Below are 19,876 nucleotides of genomic sequence, written 5' to 3' on the forward strand. Positions count from 1 at the left end.
AGTTTGGCAGCTTGATGATGAAGCGACAAAAAACGCACTATTTGAATAGGTATGCGTGATGCCGGCATGGCCGCCATGATCGCCACACCGGGCACGTTGCACACGCCAGAGGCCCTTTTCCAGTATTGTCTAAGCTATCGGATAACACATTTAAGCTGAGTGAATGCTGTATTTGAAATATTTCCAAATTAGTCCCTGCGCATGCAGAAAGAGACGGTAATGGTAATCGGAACACACAATCCCCTAGCAGTGTTCCTTTGTTTGAGCAAAGCTCTCAGTCCTTTCCATATAAGATTCCTACTTCGGTAGCTATCCCCATTCCTGCGGTGAAATCATCTTTAGCCGAAAGGCGAGATGACCAGGTACGTGTTCAAATTCCGACTGACGTGCCCACTCAAAATGCTTTCCTAGCAGCGTCGACTGCTCAGCGCTTAATATGATCTGAGGGTTCTATTCAGGCACCAGTTCCTACGTCATTCACAGTTCTACGTCCGGCTCTGGCGCCCAGCTATCATGAAGTTCTTTTGCTGATAGGCGTGTAACTGAACCTAGTGCTTCAATGCAGGTACCTTCACAACGAGTGACTCATGTGCTCAGTCCCCCATGCTTTCTCCGAAACATCTAACACTCGCGTCTCTTAGCCTTCGTGCTCACATACAGTTCTTCAAAGTATTCGCTCCGCGCTGTGCCTGAGGAGCACGTCAGTGAAATTTCATATTTTTTTTAATCTTGTTCTCCCTTAGAGTCGTCTGACAAGCGCTTCAGTGAGCTAGGCAGCTCAAACGTCGTCGTGGGCTCAGCTTAGCAGCAAACCTCATAAGTAACTTCGGAGTCATTGCTGGCAACTGTAGAGGGAACTGAACTGGAACTGAACCTCAAAGATTTTGTTCCATGATTATGTTTCATGTCTTCAGATTTCCTGTTATTGTTTTGCTTTTCTATGTGACATACCTGGACAGGTGTTGAGATAATTTTTGGGCTTCTGTGAAGGCCGTTGTGTTCTTAATTTTAGTCGTGTTCTTAGTGACTATGAACACAAGTATGGACTTTCTTGTGTTTACTGCTCCTTAGTGCGCTTGCAACATGTTTGATTTTTCTGTTTCATCTCTTTTGCGTGTTTGTATTTGCATTGAAGGAAAAAAACGAGTCCTCTATTTTGCATCACTGTTCTCCTTTTCTTTTTGTTCTACAAGGGGGGAAAGAGTTACGAATTACTTCGGCATTGCATAATGGTACCATTAACAAATGTATAAGGATGTTCCTTCCCCTGACTAATATTCAAAAAGATGGGGATGAGGTTAGATCGGGGTTTCAATTTCGGAAGCGAAGCTCCGATATAACAGTGTGCCTTGCTATAGAAAAGTTTACTTTTGTTGTTCATTGCTCGCCAACCTATGTAAAAACTCAATGTGTAATGTCACTAAAACGTGTTTCCTCGGAACATACGTGCTTTTTGGTGTGTGATAGAAATGCAAAAAATGATTTAGGGAAAACAAAAAAAAAATTTGGAACATCTGCTTTATGCACGAAAGACTTTCAAGAGTTAAAGTGCCACAGATTTGTAGTTGTCGCCCTCAAACTGTTGTTCTTGTCTCTTACTCGTGTGCACCTTTCCTTTTTCTAGCTTGTGCAGCACTAGTGTGGTCAGAGAAGACTTCTGACAAGTGATTTGCGAGATAACTTTTAATAATGCGAAGGCCAGGTTCCAATCCAACTTGTTTCACCATATCTACTGTGCCTGTACAACCATTGTTGAAGTGACTGTCACTACAGCAAACCTGACAGTCAGCACGTATAAGAAAATAATAAAGTGATACATCTGTAAGAAATCTCATATACAACTTAGCCTCATGCCTTAAAGAGCTCCTAAACCCTTGTGACATCGAAAAATTGTTGTTTAGCAGCAAAGGTGCATCGGCCTCTGCATTGAACATCTAACCGCAAAAATGTTTGATTTGTAGCAACCGCAGTGGCGTGTAATGCGGCTATGTTCATAAAAGATTGTTGTCGCAGTCCAATGTGTGCAATGTGCCTGTTCAAATGCCTAGGGTGGTGTGAGGGCCCTTTAAGAACACTACAGCTTCAGTAGTGACGTCATGAACGTGTAACGTGTTGCTGTGTAGAAGTCACCACACCTTGATCACCAGGAAGCAAAAACAAAAGTGAATTACATGACCCAAAGGTCACAGCACATGGACTCTGTGTAGCTGGCATTGTAAAACAGTTTGTTACGGTGGAAGCTAAACAAAATGAGTGTATTACAGGCTCGGGTGGCTCTCTTTATGCACATGTCTTTCGACATTTTCCAGACGTTCCAGAAGCAGCTCCCTTTCTTCTGCTCGACACTGCATTTCATACCTGTGAAGGTGTCAAAATGATGTTGACAATTCAATCACAAATTGAGAAATACTCAAGGCACTCACAATATGCTTCTGTGTGGGTGCAATTCGTTTGGTTAAGGAGAAATTCATGATTAATCTGGCCCAAAATAAGACCGTGCGAAATTTGAGTGAAGAATAAGCAGTTTTGTAATGGCTGAAGTGTACTTAATTTGGAAATGAAATTGTGTGTGTGTGTTTGTGTTTGTGTGTGCGTTTGTGCGTGTGTGTGTGTGTGTGTGTGTGTGTGTGTGTGTGTCTGTGTGTCTGTGTGTGTGTGTGTGTGTGTGTGTGTGTGTGTGTGTGTGGCTGACACTGCGCTGAAAGCCTGTCAGTTTAGAAAAGTGACATCATTTCAAACTTAAATACTTTGGCTTGCCTGAATTATTAACGGATGAATAGATTGCATTTTTAAGCAGGTCGATGACGCTCACGCATAGACCTTGCCAGACAGTGTTGGAATTTGAGCTATTGGGTCCATCTGATTTGCCTCTACGACTCTGAAACTGTTCATGGCGATTTACGAACAACGCGACACTGAATTATTGGTGAGACACAGACGTAGTGCAGGCCTTATATATTGGCTAACTCATGCGCACAGAGTGCATAAGTTGTACGGTCTCAAACTGCTGTTATCATCGGCATTTCTGGATAAATACGCACTACACTTGAGTAGCCAGACAAGACGCAAGTAAACAGGGCTTTAGCGGCACTTGCACATGTCTGCTGCACTGATGTACCGCATGTGCACCTGCACCCAGTTGGCACCGGCACTAGTGAGGGTGCAGAAAAATGTTTAACCAGTCCTGCACCATGTTGTACCGCTCAAACGAATGTTAGCGTGCAGCACCTTGTGAACCATTTCAGGTGGTGCAGGCAAACCAAACAGACCTATTGACAGTGCTTCGAAATGCTTGAATATTTGTAAACATAACTGTCTTATTTTTCAAGTTAATCAGCCCCAAAACAAATAAAAATCAAATTCTTGCTCGACATAACTCAGCTTCACTGAGAATTGACTTTCACGCAATACCTGCGCAGCGACGCGAGGGAGCCCTTATGCCAATATTTGTGTCGAACGGATCTCAACTCTTCAACGTGCACAAGCTGTCCTGCACCGTCTGCACATGAGTGTCCTGGCCTTCGTGGCCCAGTTTCAATGCTATTGATTGCGTGCGCATATCGCTACACGTCTTAAAATTTGGCTGTCTGACCAGCATGTGCACTGTTGTCACATTCTACGTATCCTGATACATACATTCCTGTGTGTGCGTCAGGATATGCGAAACGAACTTGTGTAGGAGTATGCACACTCTAGAACATGACGCAGTACACCATCTAGAGGTTACATTCCCATGCTTAGCAAGAGAAAGTACTGCAGTTGTACATACCGTACACAATGGGAAGAATATGGGTATCGAAAGGGCTAGGTTTCTTGTTGGCCACATCTGTAAACAGAAACATGCAATGACTGAAGCCAGATAAATCGTGATGTAATGAGCACCAAATGGACTGCAGAGAGGGAGGTAATGGACAACCCATTCATTACTACTCAAGATGTCTGCGCAACATATACCGCATGTACCTTTGCTTTTCTTCTTTGTGAGCGAGCTTCTTTTCTTCGTGCTCTAGCGTACATTATGCAAGGGCCAGTTTGTCTTTTCAGAAAGCAAATTCATGTTCCTTCCCTCTGGCCAGGAGCTCCAAGCCAAGCTCTCGTCAATTGCAATCAGCAATGTTTGGCTCACGCTGACATAGCACGCACGGATTGAGATGCTGCAGTAGAACTGCTTTAGATTAGAGCAATCTCATTTACAGCCAACAGGTCCATATCATGAATCTGCTCCCCTTTTTCTCCCTGTCAGGCTATGGTGAAAGACCAAAACAAACAAACAAAAACTAACGACTCCCAGATATCTTAAGACGAGAATAAACAGACTCGATTTTTGTTCCGCATGCAAATTTGTCATCATGCTGCACACTTCGGGCGTTTAATCCCCCGAGTAACGACTACATGCACTGCTCTTTACTCCCGAGTATGCACCACTCAAAGTGCGTGCGCACTTGGCCAGCTCGTCTGTGTGAAGTCACTGCGCTTTTCTTTTTTCCGAGAATTATGGTGTAAGCGAAGCTATGCTCTAGCGGCCTATCAAAGCTTCCGAGTGTCATATGGCTACCCCGCCGTACTATTTCTGCGTTAATTAGGGGAGCTCTTCGAGGAGCCGCGACCACATCGTCCCGCGACCTCTCGGAGAGGGAAGTTTCGACCAACAGTCTGCGCACCTCTGCTTTAGCGGCTGCGCCTTTGCCAGCACTAGAGTGAAATCGGTCACACGAACCATCGAGCATAGCGACTGACGAAATCTTGGCTGGGGTGTCGCCAAGAAATCATCCCTTCTAAAGATTTCAACACCTGATGGCTAGGTTAAAAAAAAGTGCCTATTTCGTGGACTTCTAACCTTTCATCTTGGCTACTAGGTGCGAAAATACACACGACACAAGGAAGGAGACGGGACAGAACACCTGTCCCGTCTGTCCCGTCTCCTTCCTTGTGTCGTTTGTGTTTTCGCGCCTAGTAGCCAAGATGAATTGTGACCAACTCGCCCAACAAGACGTCATTTTATTCTAACCATTCATAGCGTCCAGCCTTATCTTCCGGATGCACGAACCGTTTACGGTACTCTTCAGGAAATATCGTTGGCACGTACGGCAGGGACGACACATCCTTGGACGGCGCACCCCCAACGAAATGGACGCTGCATATCTTCATGTGCCGAGAGGGCTCCCAGTTTGTTCCGTCGGCAGTGAAATGTGCAGATGTTAGTGGCACAAGAAAACAAAGACGAGATCTATACAAGTGCCTCGCGAGGTTGTCACAGCCGTGGGACGCGTTACGAGCGAGAGGAACGGGATGTTCTCCCGCATAAGTGTTAGGAAATTGCTGTTTGTCTTTATGTCAACATTAAAGTCCCCCACTACTAACATCGGTGTGGATCGATGGACGGTTAATGCGAGTTGCAGGAAGTGCACGACGTCTTTCGTGAGTGCGGTAGGGGCGAAGTAGGCAGCTACTACCAGCAAGCCGTTGGGCAACTTTGCGGCGCACAGTTCGCCAACTTCAAAGTTCGAGCCGGCGCTTTGACAACCGGAGACTCGCAGGAAGGGGTGGGAGGGGGGCGGCGTGTACACCCAGCGGCAAACGATGGGGGCAGAAGCGCGTGCAGCAAGCGGACAACACGATAAAGGGAGGAGGGAAGAGATAGCAGCGACTGACTGATGCCGCTGACGCCGATAGTGAGTCAACCCCAGCTGCGGAGTTGGTTTCAGGGACAACGCCGCCGATGCCGACACAAACAATATGATACCCTCGCTTCCGCAGCGCTAAGAACCAGGGGGGGGGGGCCCTTTCCTCCTCTTTCTGCATGGCGGCGACGGTGTTCTATGCAGTCACGTTATCTTGACTCTCTAGCGGCGTCAGCGGCATCCAGCGGTATCAGTCGGTCGCTGCTAGCGCTGGGGGGATGAAAGGGGGGCGGAGCTGGTTACGAGGCCGACGACAACGCCGACGCGAAACCCAGGAACGGACGCCAAAGAGCTGCGCTCTAAAAAAACGCAGAGCGTGAAACGGCCGAGAGAGATGACACGGTCACAAGAACCAAACTTCCTTTTTTCGTCACACAGCCGTCATCCGCTGTTGCCGGTGCCCGACAAAGAACAGACGAGTTGAGAAACCGTGAAACGTCGTCCCCGCTGGGCACGACGTGTACCTGTTCGTACAGCCGACTACGCAGCAACTCATTATTCCAGTCAACTACGCGTTAACGACGCGGTCACGGCGTACGCGTCTCCATGGCGGCATAGATTCGTAGTCCGGCCGCAGTACGGAGACGTTTCCTTCTGCTCGGGTTCTCCACGAGTGTCTTATCTAACAGCCGCGCGGCGGCGCGTCAGTCGCAGCGCACGGAGCTAGAGGCTTAGCCTCAGGCCCCCTTGAGTACCGGTCGACCCGCGTGAGGAGGTACCTGAAACCTTGGTAGGGCGGATGAGGCCCCATCACGTCTACGTGCACGTGACCAAAACGGCTCTCCAGTCGTAGAAACGGTTGCACCGCTGAACGTATGTGCCGGGTCACTTTCACGACTTGACAGGCTTCGGAGCTTCTTGCCCAGCTTCGAACATCCTTGTTGATACCTGGCAAAACGAAGTAGTCTATGATGAGCCTCGGTGTCGCTCTGATGCCGGGACGGCTTATTGCATGCAGTGAATCGAATACTGCCTGCCGAAACTGATCGGGCACGAACGGGCGAGGATCTGCTTGCGATGTGTCACAAGTGACCAATGTTGTTGTGTAGGGAAGTGGAACCTCCGCAAGCTGAAGTGATGAACCTTTACTCCGAAATTGGCGCAGTTTGGTGTCGTTTCGCTGGGTGGAGGCTAGAGCTTGGAAGTCCAAAGGACCAGCAGGCACAGAGTCGATCCGCGACACTGCGTCTGCTGCCTGATTTTCGGTGCGAGAGATGTGGCGGTTTGAGATTTGATGTCCTCAAAAAATGCGGAGATAAAACAAAGTTGCCGAAGCTCACGTTCTGAGCAAGATGGATTGCTGTTCTTGAAAACGAAGCTACGGTTTGTAGGCGGAAATGCTTGAAAGCGCAATAGGTGGCCAACATCTGCCTCCCGAAGGTGCTGTAGCGAGATTCTGGAGGTTTGAGGCGCTTTGTGAACAAGCCCAGAGGCCTCCAGTCTGTGCCGTTGGGCTGCTTCAGTACTGTACCCGCTGCCGTGGTCAACTCGTTTACCATAAGGAGAGTTGGCGCGTCGGGTAACGGATCAATCAGCAACACTGCAGTCGCCAACCGCACTTTGGCTTCCTGGAAGGAGTGTTCGTGCTCCGACAACCAGTGGAATGTAGGCGGTTTTTTGGAGTGACGACATAGCAGGCCAGCCAGTAGATGAAGAAGTTGCGCGCAGGATGGCATGAAGCCCCTGTCAAACTTCATGAGCCCCAGAAACTCGTGCGACTTTCGGAAGGAGGTTGGAGAGGGGATGTCCTCGATTGCCCACACCCGTGATTCCAGTGAATAGATGCCTTGGGGTGAAGTGGAATGGCCAAGAAAATCCCCCCAGGGCTTCAACTCCAAAAATTCATTTCTGAGACTTCAAGACTAGGCCGTGCTCATCCACTCGCTCAAATAGAAGGCGAAGGTGCTCTTTGGGCTCTTCGTCTGCACGACTTGCAGTGAGAATGTCGTAAAGGTAGACGAAAATGAGCGGGAGCCCGCACGTAGCCTTGTTCATGGACCTTTGAAAAGTTTGCGCCCCATCCTTCAAACCGTAAAGCATACGGACAAAATCAAATAAGCCAAATGAAGCAATGATTGCTTTCTTCCGAATGTCGCTGGGTTCATCAAGCATTTCGTTGCATGCACTTATAAAATCGATCTGCTTTGGAACCAGATGAAGAAGTGAACGCCAATTATTGGAGTAAGGACGAATAACGTCGAGCTGAAGCGTGTGTTTGAACTCACAGCGGGCGACTTCCAACCTCCGTCCAGCGAGCATCTGTGGTCAGGCGGCGACAGGGGGGCCAGCGCTGGTGATATGATGCGTCACCTTGTGTTTCACGGGCAGCGCATCGTTTCGACGTACGGATGACACATGAGGTGGGTTGGACTGCAGACTAAGTACATCAAGGGATGTCACGTGCTATCCTTTATATATATATATATATATATATATATATATATATATATATATATATATATATATATATATATATATATATATGTTTGTATGTATCCTTTGTATATCCTTCACAGGTGCCGATCACGAACGCTCACATAAAGGTTGAAATGGCTCAGGAAGTCCGCTCGCAGTATAGCAAGGCCGACGTCGGCGGTCAGAAACATGCATCTGTGCAAGCGCTGGAGTACGATGTCTAGCGTTATTGACCGGCGCCCATACAATGACAGTGTTGTTCACTGCGTAGAGAGTGGGTGTGGTCTTGTGTGGTTTCGGCCATGGTGGTAACGATAGATAGCTCAACTCCAGTGTCGACGATGAGGCGGTTGTTGGTGATGTGGTGGACTACAAAGAATAGGCGGCTTGCGCTAGCACTTATGTCGGATGCCGCCGTTAGTGAATGACCAGTGCGTTTCCCGTCCACGAACAGCACTGGCTGCAGCGACTTGCTTGTTCGCGAAAGCGACGATGATACCGGCACAACTGCCGCGGCGAGACTCTAGGTGCGCTGCGAGACTGTGAAGGCTAATGGTTGCGCCGAAGTTGGTCACTAGTGTTGCCGCCCGTAGTCAACTTCTCCAGTGCACTGGTGAGGCGTTCGACTGTTTCCTCCAGGTGCGAGAGTTTGTTTCCTGGCCCTGAGACTCTCGCAGCGGCGATAGGTAGCTGCACCGCCGACGAGCAGTCACATATGCGGTCAGCGAGTGCAACTAGCCGATTGAGACTCGTCCCTTCGGAACCCACCAGCACCATGCGTGCGGACTGGGGAAGGCGCTGCAAGAATAGCTCGCACAAAATTGGAGCTGGCTCTCGTTTACGTAGTGGTCACCCAGCAAGTGACGCAACCGGTGCAGGAGTTGCGACGGTCATTGGTCGCCGAGCTCCTCGGAAAGGAGCTGTTGACGCCTGTTGAGGCGTTGCAGGACCGTGAGTTTCACGCAGGCGTATGCTATAGCTGAAGGCGTACCCTCTAGCAAGTCGTCTACGGCATCGACGATGTCGGATGGTAGCGCGGCGGCGACGTGCAGGTACCTTGTTGTCTGTGAAGTGATGCGCCGGAATTGAAAATGGGCCTCTACTTGTAAAAACCAAACTCGAAGATTCTTGTGTCAACTGATAGGAAGCTGAAGCTCTGCGGCCATGACAGCTAGGAGACGTAATCGTGGCGTCTCCTCTGTCAGCAGGAGTAGGAGCAGCGTCATCCATGGCAGCGTTCTAAAAAAACTTAAATGCCCTGGATTACCACTTGTTGCGTGCTCGGTTTAGTAGAGGGAAGTAATACACGTTTTGACCGGTTGAGAACGGAAATTCGACTGGCTTTAATCCAAACTAAAAGCGGGCTTGCCGAGTGGCTGTGGTGGCGCCCTTGTCGGGCAGTCACCTCACTTCCAAAAAAGAGCAGGCGGCAATTATTCCCACATGGAGGCCAGGCGAAGTTACGTGAGTTTCCCAGAAGCGGCGACACACGTGTAGTGACAGGTGGTCACTACACATCAGTTATTGCTCACAAGTGTACTGTGGGCAATAACTGTGAGCGCACTGTGGCGATTCCAACAACGATATTTCACAGCCTAGACATGTGGTATCTACAATGAAAACCACCTGCTTATTGCAATTTACTTGCATAAACGCGCAAATTGCCTACTTTGTCCCCTTTTTTAGTTACTTTCGTGAGCAGGCGTGCCTCAAGAAGCGGGGTGGGAGAAACACCGAGCACGTGCTCCCTCCCTGTCTACAGTACACCCACCTACCTCTCCCTTCCTGCCCTAATCAAATGTGAGGCCGCTTGTCCCCGGAAATATTTCCTGGCTGTGCCACTGGTGCATATATAAGCACGGGATGGCCGTACGTGTGTCTCGTAACCCCTTTCTTTGTTTGCGTCTGCTAAAACAAACGCCATTTATGCGACACTGTAATTTGTTACATTTATCTTTACACTTTTATCGTTCATAGCAGTAGGCCTGAACAACTGTACCTGAAAATTATCAGCTGGTAAAAGACATACCAGCTAGGTAAATTGGCCTTTTGGAAGGAACAAGCTTCCTAGCTTGTGCCTATTTGCCTAAGGTGATTTCCATTTTGCCAGCAAGACTTTCGGAATAACAAAAACTGCGCAAACGTACGGCCTGATCACCACTGTACCTCTTAAAAACATAAGCAGCTCGAAAGGCCAGGCCGTGTTGGCGGACTCGACGTCCTTGGCGAGCGCCGCTCTTTGGGAGTGCATGCAGCCGTTGAAAATTCTGTTAAATTGATCGCGCACCCATTTCCACTGCTATTGCGCCAAATCCGGGGCCACTGCAAAGACAAATGCAAAGGTGTTTGGTAGACAATTGTCAGCACAAAAGGCTGACAACAAGTTGCCGAATCTACATGCCTACCTTGCTTGCCCTTTGATATCTGGCAAGACGGCGGCTAGCACTTCTCTCCACACTGCCACTTTCACGTTGCGGTCTTTATGCTGCTTGTACCAGGCCATGTACAATGGGGGCCGACGTTTCGCTTGGGCGATTATTATTCCATTGTTAATGCAGCCGGCTGCAGCTGAAACGTTCAAGAGCTGCCAGGATCGACTACCGAGACGCGCGCGGAACGCCGATCCCAACGCACACTTCAAACACAACGCACTTCCATCACATCACGCACACTTCCATCACATCACATCACATCACGCACACTTCCATCACAACGCACGCATCCCGTGCTTGCACAGCACGCGAAAAAGTCTTTCTGCAAGTCACATTGTTTCACCGTGGTCACGTGAGGCGCGTCTCGTAGGCGTAGAAATCCTAGCAGACCAAGGTCTCTACGCCTACGCGCGTCGGCACACGACGCAGCCTCCGCCGTGCACATCCAGAGGCGGTTTGCCGAGTGCAGACGCGTTCTAACGTGTATACGCATTCGAACGCCCTCTCCTTATACGCATTCGAACACCTCCTCCTATTCCACGGCCCTCTCCTCCTGTAGCGGCTGCAGCATAGGGGTCCAGCAGTGGGAGAGGAGGATGATAGTGCTCTGCTACGCCCGCGCTCGCACTGCGCTGCGCACAACAAACTTATGACGAACCGACTTATGTACAGCAACCTCTATTACCAGTTCACATCTGCTGGTTAGCGGCTCGGATCTCTGCAGAATTACGCAATAAAATAATAAATGCTGCCTGAATATCTTCACTGCAACAAGTGTGCGCCTTCAAGCGCATCATTAATTTAATAAAGCGAGTAGCTTCCTAGAAAAGTTCGCCCATGCACTTAGATTGGCCATAACCACCCGTGGTCTCTCTACAGCCTTGTCAGTTGTTTCTTTTTTTTCGGTTTGCAGTTCAGTTTCGGTTAATACACTGGTAGTGTACCGTTAAACTTTCTAGGCAAAGCAAATTGTTGTTGTATTTTGCTTCACTCCATTATTGCATTTCTTTTCTATTTCAGAATACCAGTACTTACCATACAAGTAAAATCCAGCGAGAACATGACCAGCGTTTCGACGAATCCGAGATACGATGCCGGCCTTTACGCAAGCAATAACGAGGCACAGCGACAAATGAATGTTCAGATTCTGGAGTTCTTCAACATGACCTTTGCTCCAAGCAACACGGAGTGCGAACAGTTTCTTGATCTCGGCTGCGGTACGGGTGACTTCACTCGCAGCGGCCTTCTTTCAAGGTGCCCGCCGTGCCGCAGGATCGTCGCAGTGGACGCGTCCGAAGAGATGCTGTCCTACGCTCGGGAAAACTCCGCGCACAGCAATATCGTGTTCGAGCACCTTAACATCAACGACGATGTGGCTGATTTCGCCGCTATGTACGGAACTTTCAGTCGCATCTACTCGTTCTTTTGCCTCAACTGGGTGAAAGACCAGGCGAAAGCGATGAAGAACTTGGCGAGCCTGCTCGCACCTTCGGGTGAATGCCTTCTGGTATTCCCTGCCTGGTCACGTACGAGGATGCTTTGGAGGAAACTCGGACGTCTTGAGCGGTGGAGCAAGTATGCACAGGTGAGACAATCAATGCTCGTTTGTTGCACGTACGGACATTGCAGTGTATTCATGCGTAGTCACTCACCCTGCTCCTGAATTCGCGCTATCCCGCAGGAGTCATGTCAAATTATTTTCAGCAGCTCCAAGGAAGCTTTGGAACCGAAACCTATACAGAAACCTCGATCGGGCACAAGTGTTTGAGGGCAGGTTATCAGAAGTTTCAATTTGACGTACCTTAAAGGAGCCGAAGGCTGCCTTTCTAAGCAGCCTTCGTAGAGCACAGACCACGTGCTCGCCTGTTCCCTTTCAAGGAACCAGCAACGCGCGTGGCGTGCGTCCTCCGCTGTGATTGGTTGGCCTATTCGGCTAGAGAACAGTAACGCAGCACCCGTGGATCACGAAAACCCGGCGAGATTCCCAGAGGAAAGTTTTGCTTCTAAAACGCCAGCAGAACAAACTTTAAGATGAATGTCGACGTTAATGCGATTAGCATTGAACCAATACAGCGACACACCCTATTGCGACCACCGAAATACGTCATATTGTTACGTAGGAAGACGCAGACGAAAAGCTATGTACAAATATATTTACAAGGAAAATACGCTGCGCTTGGCCAAGAGGCGACAGCCCGCGCAAGCTCCTAACCGTCGTCGTCGTCTTCACACTGCTGGCCTTTCGTGATCGCACATATTGTGCCGTAGCACTACCCCCGGCTGCAAAAGCGCCGTCCCGGAGCGACTAAAGATCGGACTCGGAAGCAGTGTAGTAGGCCTTGAGCCTACTGACGTGTACGACATCACTAGATGCCACAGGAGAGGACGTGGTTGAGCCCACAGGGGCAATTTCGTAAGTCACAGGCGTCACCTCGCGCAGCACGCGGTAGGGCCCTGTGTATCGCGAAAGAAGCTTCTCTGAAAGTCCGACGTGACGAGAGGGCGACCACAGGAGCACGAGTGCACCAGGTGAAAACTGTATGTCACGATGGCGGGCGTTGTACTGACACTGCTGAGTGGTCTGTGAGGCCGTAAGTCGAGCACGGGCAAGCTGGCGTGCATGGTCGGCGAGGGCGATGGCGTCGCGCGCATACTCGCTTGTTGAGAACGCAGCAGGAGGAAGTGCCGTGTCTAGGGGCAAGGTAGGTTCGCGACCGTACAGTAGATAAAAGGGAGAAAATCCGGCGGTGTCGTGCCGGGAAGAATTGTACGCAAATGTTACGTAAGGAAGGGCAATGTCCCAGTCGTGGTGGTCCTTGGAAACGTACTTGGCCAGCATATCGGTAAGAGTACGGTTTAACCGCTCTGTCAGGCCATTGGTTTGAGGATGGTATGAAGTAGTCAGTTTGTGTTGAATGGAACAGGAACGCACAATGTCAGCGATAACTTTCGAGAGGAAGTTTCGACCACGGTCAGTAAGCAGCTGTCGCGGGGCGCCATGAAGCAAGATAATGTCACGCAAGAGAAAGTCCGCGACGTCAGTGGCGCAGCTGGTAGGGAGAGCCCGAGTGATAGCGTATCGGGTGGCGTAATCAGTCGCGACGGCTACCCATTTGTTCCCAGAGGATGACGTGGGAAAGGGACCGAGCAGGTCTAATCCAACACGGAAGAATGGTTCCACAGGGACGGTGATCGGCTGGAGATGACCGGCAGGTAGCACCTGAGGTGTCTTCCGACGCTGGCAGGGATCACAGGCAGCAACATAGCGTCGAACGGAGCGGGCGAGACCAGGCCAATAGAAGCGGCGGCGGACGCGGTCGTACGTGCGGGTTACCCCAAGATGTCCTGCAGTGGGTGCGTCATGCATCTCAAAGAGCACAGTCTGTCGTAGATTTTGTGGCACGACAAGAAGATGATCAGGGCCATCAGGGAGGAAGCTCCTTCGGTACAGAATGCCGCCCTGGAGGACATATCGGCGAGCGGATGCGTCGGTAGGTGTAGAGCGCAGACGCTCGATGAGTACTCGCAGCGATAGGTCTCGGTACTGCTCATCGGCGATGTTAGCGAAGGCAGACACAGAGACAATGCCGTCGGCGGTACTACTGTCGGCGTCGTCAGGCTCGTCTACCGGGTAGCGAGACAGGCAGTCAGCGTCGTTGTGTAGTCGGCCAGATTTGTAGGTGACAGAGAACGAATATTCTTGGAGTCGTAAGGCCCAGCGACCAAGTCTTCCTGAAGGGTCTTTCAATGAGCATAACCAACAAAGCGCGTGATGGTCTGTGACAACGGAAAAGGATCGGCCATATAAGTATGGGCGGAATTTCGCAACCGCCCAAACTAGGGCCAGACACTCACGCTCAGTGATGGAATAGTTGCGCTCCGCGGGTGAGAGGAGCCTGCTGGCGTAAGCGATAACACGGTCGTGGCCACGCTGGCGTTGTGCCAGTACTGCTCCAATTCCGTGACCGCTGGCGTCAGTACGGACTTCGGTAGGCGCAGAAGGATCGAAATGGGCCAGAACGGGAGGCGTTGTGAGAATGTCGATTAGATGAGAGAATGCAGAGGCCTCGATATCGCCCCACTGGAAAGGAGCGTCTTTTTTCAAAAGGTCGGTTAGTGGTCGTGCTATGGCGGCGAAATTCCTCACGAAACGGCGGAAGTACGAACAAAGGCCGATGAAGCTGCGCACATCCTTGACACACTTCGGAACAGGGAAGTGCGCAACAGCATGGATCTTGCCTGGGTCCGGTTGCACTCCGTTCGCGTCAACGAGATGTCCAAGGACGGTAATCTGGCGACGGCCGAATTGGCACTTCGATGCGTTGAGTTGCAGACCGGCTCGCCGAAAAACCTCCAGGACTGCTGAGAGGCGCTCGAGGTGCGTAGCGAACGTTGGGGAGAATACGATAACGTCGTCCAAGTAGCACAAGCACGTGGACCATTTGAAACCGTGAAGAAGGGAGTCCATCATGCGTTCAAAAGTGGCAGGAGCGTTACATAGGCCGAACGGCATCACTTTGAATTGATAAAGACCGTCGGGTGTTACAAAGGCAGTCTTCTCGCGGTCGAGATCGTCCACGGCAATCTGCCAATAGCCGGAGCGAAGGTCAATAGAGGAGAAATAGCGAGCACCGTGGAGGCAGTCAAGGGCGTCATCAATCCGAGGTAGGGGATACACGTCCTTTTTGGTAACCCTGTTAAGGTGCCGATAATCCACGCAAAAGCGCCATGAGCCATCCTTCTTTTTCACCAGCACAACCGGTGACGCCCAAGGACTACATGACGGTTCAATAATGTTCTTGGCAAGCATTTTGCGAACTTCTGCGTGAATAACTTGGCGCTCAGCTGGGGACACTCGATACGGGCGGCGATGAATAGGAGGGGCATCGCCGGTATTAATGCGATGTTTGACAGCTGTAGTTTGGGCCAAAGGACGATCGTTAAAGTCAAAAATATCGTGGTAGGAAAACAGAATGCGGTAGAGTTCACGAGCGTGCTCGGAGGGCAAGTCGGGGGCAATCATTTTCCGTAAGTCAGCGATGGTACAATTTGTCGACTGCGATGGTAGAGGAGTATCGGATGAAGTGTCGTCTACTGCAATGGATGCTACTGAGTGATCCTCGAATGAACAAAGCTGGACCAAAGACATCCCACGTGGCAGCACTTGTGTCATCAAGCCAGAGTTGACCACTGGCAGGCAGACGCAATTCGCCGTAATAGATAAAACTGTATGGGGTACTGTGATCCCGTGTGTAAGGAGGACGTCTTGCATAGGAGCCGCGATGTAGTGACCGTCGGGGACTGGTGGGGATGACAGTAGGTCAACGTAGGTCAGTGCCGAAGGTGGCAAGCGAACGAAGTCGGCGGAACTGAGGCGACTGGGGTGGGGTTCAGCAGGATCCAGAACAGGCAGGTCAAGGCGGAGAGTACTGGCGGAACAGTCGATGAGAGCAGAATGTGCGGAGAGGAAGTCTAAGCCGAGGATGATGTCGTGGGGACAGTGGGCGATGACTGTGAATAGCACGATTGTTGAGCGATCGGCGAAAGAGACGCGGGCGGTACACATACCAGTTACGGGGGCTGATCCGCCATCGGCGACACGGACAACAGGCGTCGTGGCGGGCGTGATAATTTTCTTGAGCCGGTTACGAAGGTCAGCGCTCATTACGGACAAATGCGCTCCAGTGTCTATGAGAGCAGACACAGAAACACCGTCAACTTGCACGTCAAGAAGGTTCAGATGAGTGGGCAAAGTCAGTAGAGGATTTGGCGGCGTAGGGAGCAATGCAGCGTCACCTCGAGGCGCTGCATCGTCTAGTTTTCCGGCTGGGAGCGGCGTCCGAAGGGAGTCGGCGAATAGGAGCCACGGGGCTGGGGAGAGCGAGATTGTCGTCGTTGGGGCGAAGGCGAACGAGAATAGGGGCGGTTCGTTGCAGGAGAATCAGTGGCGGCATTATCGGAGCGTGCGGCATAGGGACGAGAAGGGCCACCTGAGGGGCGAGAGTAGGCAGTATAAGTAGACCGGATCGGGGAACTCCAGCGACTACGACAGTACCGAGAAATGTGCCCGATTCGATGGCAGTGGAAACAAATAGGCTTGTCGTCAGCAGTGCGCCATTCAGACGGGTTGCGGAAACGTGGTGGGTAAGAAGATGCGGGACGGGGCGAAATCGAAGAAGCCGGGCGGGTATCAGGGCGATGGGCCGAGCAGATGGTGTGAAGACCCATGTTTTCAAAGTCCTGGCGGACAACTGCCTGGATCAGTGAGACCGTGATTGCAGAAGTGTTGGTGGGACTGGAGTCGAAGGCAGCCGGATAGGCGGCCTCGATCTCACGCCGGACGATCCTGGTGACATCGGCAGCGTTGTTGGGACGAGGAGCGTCGGCACAGGAAGATGTCGCTGGGGTGTTGGGCAGACGGGCAAACTGCCGGTCAATACGTCGGCTTTTGGCGAGTTCCAGGCGGCGGCACTCTTTTATAACAGCATCCACCGTGGCTACGTTGTTGCAAACGAGCAAGTTGAAGGCGTCATCGGCAATCCCTTTGAGGATGTGGGAAACCTTGTCTGACTCAGTCATGTGGGTGTCAACTTTGCGGCACAGAGCCAAGACGTCCTGAATGTACGTGACATAGGGCTCTGTTGACGTCTGCACACGGCCGGAAAGCGCCTTCTGCGCGGCAAGTTGTTGACCGTAGGGGTTGCCGAAGAAGTCTCGAAGCTGTGTCTTAAGTGAATCCCAACTGGTGAGCTCATCTTCGTGCGTACGATACCAAACTCGAGGTGTGCCACCGAGGTAAAAGACTACGTTGGCGAGCATAATAGTAGGGTCCCACCGGTTATTGCGGCTGACGTGTTCATACAGGCTGATCCAGTCATCGGCGTCTTCCCCATCGTGGCCCGAGAATACGCCAGGATCACGGGGAGCGGGGAGAGTGATGTAGGTCGGCGAAGTGGCAGCAGGTGTCGGAGCCGGAGGAGTCGGGTTGTCGTCACCGGGAGCCATGAAGGAAGGCTCGACGTACCGTCCACTGCGAAGCTCCGTGACGAGGTACAGGGAACGTCCACCTCCACCAGATATGTTACGTAGGAAAACGCAGACGAAAAGCTATGTACAAATATATTTACAAGTAAAATACGCTGCGCTTCGCCAAGAGGCGACAGCCCGCGCAAGCTTCTAACCGTCGTCGTCGTCTTCACACTGCTGGCCTTTCGTGATCGCACATATTGTGCCGTAGCAATATAGTAAGCGTATATGCATGCTGGTTCCTTTCTCTGAATTCCCCTCTGGACGCACTGGACGATATTGTGGCACAGCCGCGATGTTCGCGCGGGGCTCCCGTGAGAATATGTATTCAGACAAGCAATTGTTTGAATATATGTGACATGGGTTTGATTTCGCCCAACACCAGAGAAAGTTTAAAGGATTTTTGTTTGTCATTGAGGAACTGAACGTACTCAGCGGCACATAGCCAGTAAGCGAAGTTTGGTTGATAGAAGTTCATTGAAGGGCGGCACATAAATTGTTCCTCATAGTCAGGGACCCAAGTTGGCACGAGAAGTTTATTGAAGTGCACCACATACCCAGTGTCCGCAGATAGGTTAAAGGAAGTTCATTGCAGAGCGGTGCATACCCGGTTCCTATACCCAGTGACCCAAGTTGACATAAGAGAAGTTTGAAAAGAGGATCGAAGTGGTCACATACCCGGCGTGCGAAGTGAGGGGTGAAAGAGGTTCATTGAAGGGTGGCACATCTGTTCCTCATACTCAGGGATCCAAGTTGGTGCGAGAGGTTTATTGAAGTGCGTCACGTACCCAGTGTCCACAGATAGGTTAAAGGGAGTTCATTGCAGAGCGGTGCATACCCGGTTCCTATACCCAGTGACCCAAGTTGACATAAGAGAAGTTTGAAAAGAGGATCGAAGTGGTCACATACCCGGCGTCCGAAGTGAGGGTGAAAGAGGTTCATTGAAGGGTGGCACATCTGTTCCTCATACTCAGGGATCCAAGTTGGTGCGAGAGGTTTATTGAAGTGCGTCACGTACCCAGTGTCCGCAGATAGGTTAGAGGAAGAGAGAATAAACATTTTTATTAGGTAAATGCAGCTATGGAGAGGCGTCCTCATTCCAGAATGCCTTGAGCTCGGGCCGCGTCCTGGGCCCTCGCAATCAGCCGTTGCTGATCCTCGAGGTCGGAGCTGGCCAAGGCTCTCTCCCAAAGCTCGTTAGTAGGGTAAGGGTTCGGATGATTTAATGGTGCCGCTCTGCAACCCCCTACTATGTGCCTGAGGGACCCGGGCTCTGCGCAGAAGCGGCATTGCGGAGAGAATTTTGTAAGGTCTATGAGGTGATTTCTGTAGGGTGGGGGAATGTATTAACCTGTAGAGCTCGGAGGAATCCCTCCTGCTCTCTAGGTAGTGACTTGTGTGGGGGTGCATATGTTCTGCGGGTTAGCTTGTAGTGTTGTGTGACGTCTTGGTAAGAGACTAGAGGGTGCATGCACTCGGGTTCAGATTCCTCAGCGTCGGCTTGGTGGGTCAGATCTCGAGCCACGTGGTTGGCGACCTCGTTGCCAGGAATGATTTGATGAGCTGGCGCCCAGATGATCATGACTGATCTCGTTGGTGGCTTTTGATTGATGATCCGGAGCGTAGTGGTATGAATTCTGCCGCTAGCAAAGTTGCGGCACGCCTGTTGGGAGTCGGTCACTATGACTTCAACCTCTGTTTGGGAGAGCGCGAGGGCTATGGCCGCTTCCTCGGCTTGGAGGGGATTGTTTCGTATGAGCGAAATGCTGCTCCGATGTTCTGTGTTGACGACTACGGTGGCTGTTGTGGCTGCGCGTCTGGAGTAAGAAGCCGCATCAGTGTAGGCTGTAGAGGGTAAAGTTCCGTATCGCTTGTGTATGGCCAGGGCGCGGGCCTCCCTTCGCTCTGCGTGGTGCACTGGGTGCATATTGCGAGGTCGAGGACGTACGGTGATGTTTCTCCGGATGGCATGGGGTAAGCTCACAGTCTGAGGCGGCGGATGGCTCAGAGGGACAGAGAGCCCCAGGCGTAAGAGAATCGACCTCCCTGCTTCCGTAATCGCCAGCCTTGTTCGCTGACTGGATAAATGTGCCTCGATCAGCTCCTCGGCCGTGTTGTGCACACCTAGTCGTAGTAGGCGTTCTGTGGACGTACTTATTGGCAGACCCATCGCCTGCTTATATGCCTTTCTGATCATTGTGTTGATTCTCTTGAGTTCCGTCTCGTTGAGTAGTGCGTTCGGAATAGCGTAAGTTATTGGAGACACGACGAAGGCTTGGACAAGCCGGAGCGTGTCCGCCTCCCCCATGCCTCTTGTCTTGG

The 19,876-nt window shown here is 51.1% G+C and overlaps 1 protein-coding gene and 1 long non-coding RNA gene across 2 annotated transcripts in view; one reads left to right on the forward strand and one right to left on the reverse strand.

Moving 5' to 3' along the window:
- The window catches only part of LOC139050569 (juvenile hormone acid O-methyltransferase-like), a 38,035-nt gene that overhangs the window by 5,551 nt on the left and 12,608 nt on the right, over positions 1-19,876 (forward strand). Inside the window, exon 2 of the mRNA XM_070527114.1 lies at positions 11,549-12,113. Coding sequence (XP_070383215.1) covers positions 11,589-12,113 — 525 coding nt within the window. The 5' untranslated portion in view covers positions 11,549-11,588. The remainder of the gene's footprint in view (positions 1-11,548; positions 12,114-19,876) is intronic.
- Positions 2,111-10,855, reverse strand: LOC139051101 (uncharacterized). Its single transcript, XR_011509234.1, has 4 exons — positions 10,502-10,855; positions 10,263-10,418; positions 3,770-3,826; positions 2,111-2,358 (listed from the first exon to the last, which is right to left on the reverse strand). It is a non-coding gene; the product is annotated as an uncharacterized lncRNA (long non-coding RNA).

The sequence above is a fragment of the Dermacentor albipictus genome, chromosome 10, assembly GCF_038994185.2.
Source record: "Dermacentor albipictus isolate Rhodes 1998 colony chromosome 10, USDA_Dalb.pri_finalv2, whole genome shotgun sequence".
NCBI lineage: Eukaryota > Metazoa > Arthropoda > Arachnida > Ixodida > Ixodidae > Dermacentor > Dermacentor albipictus.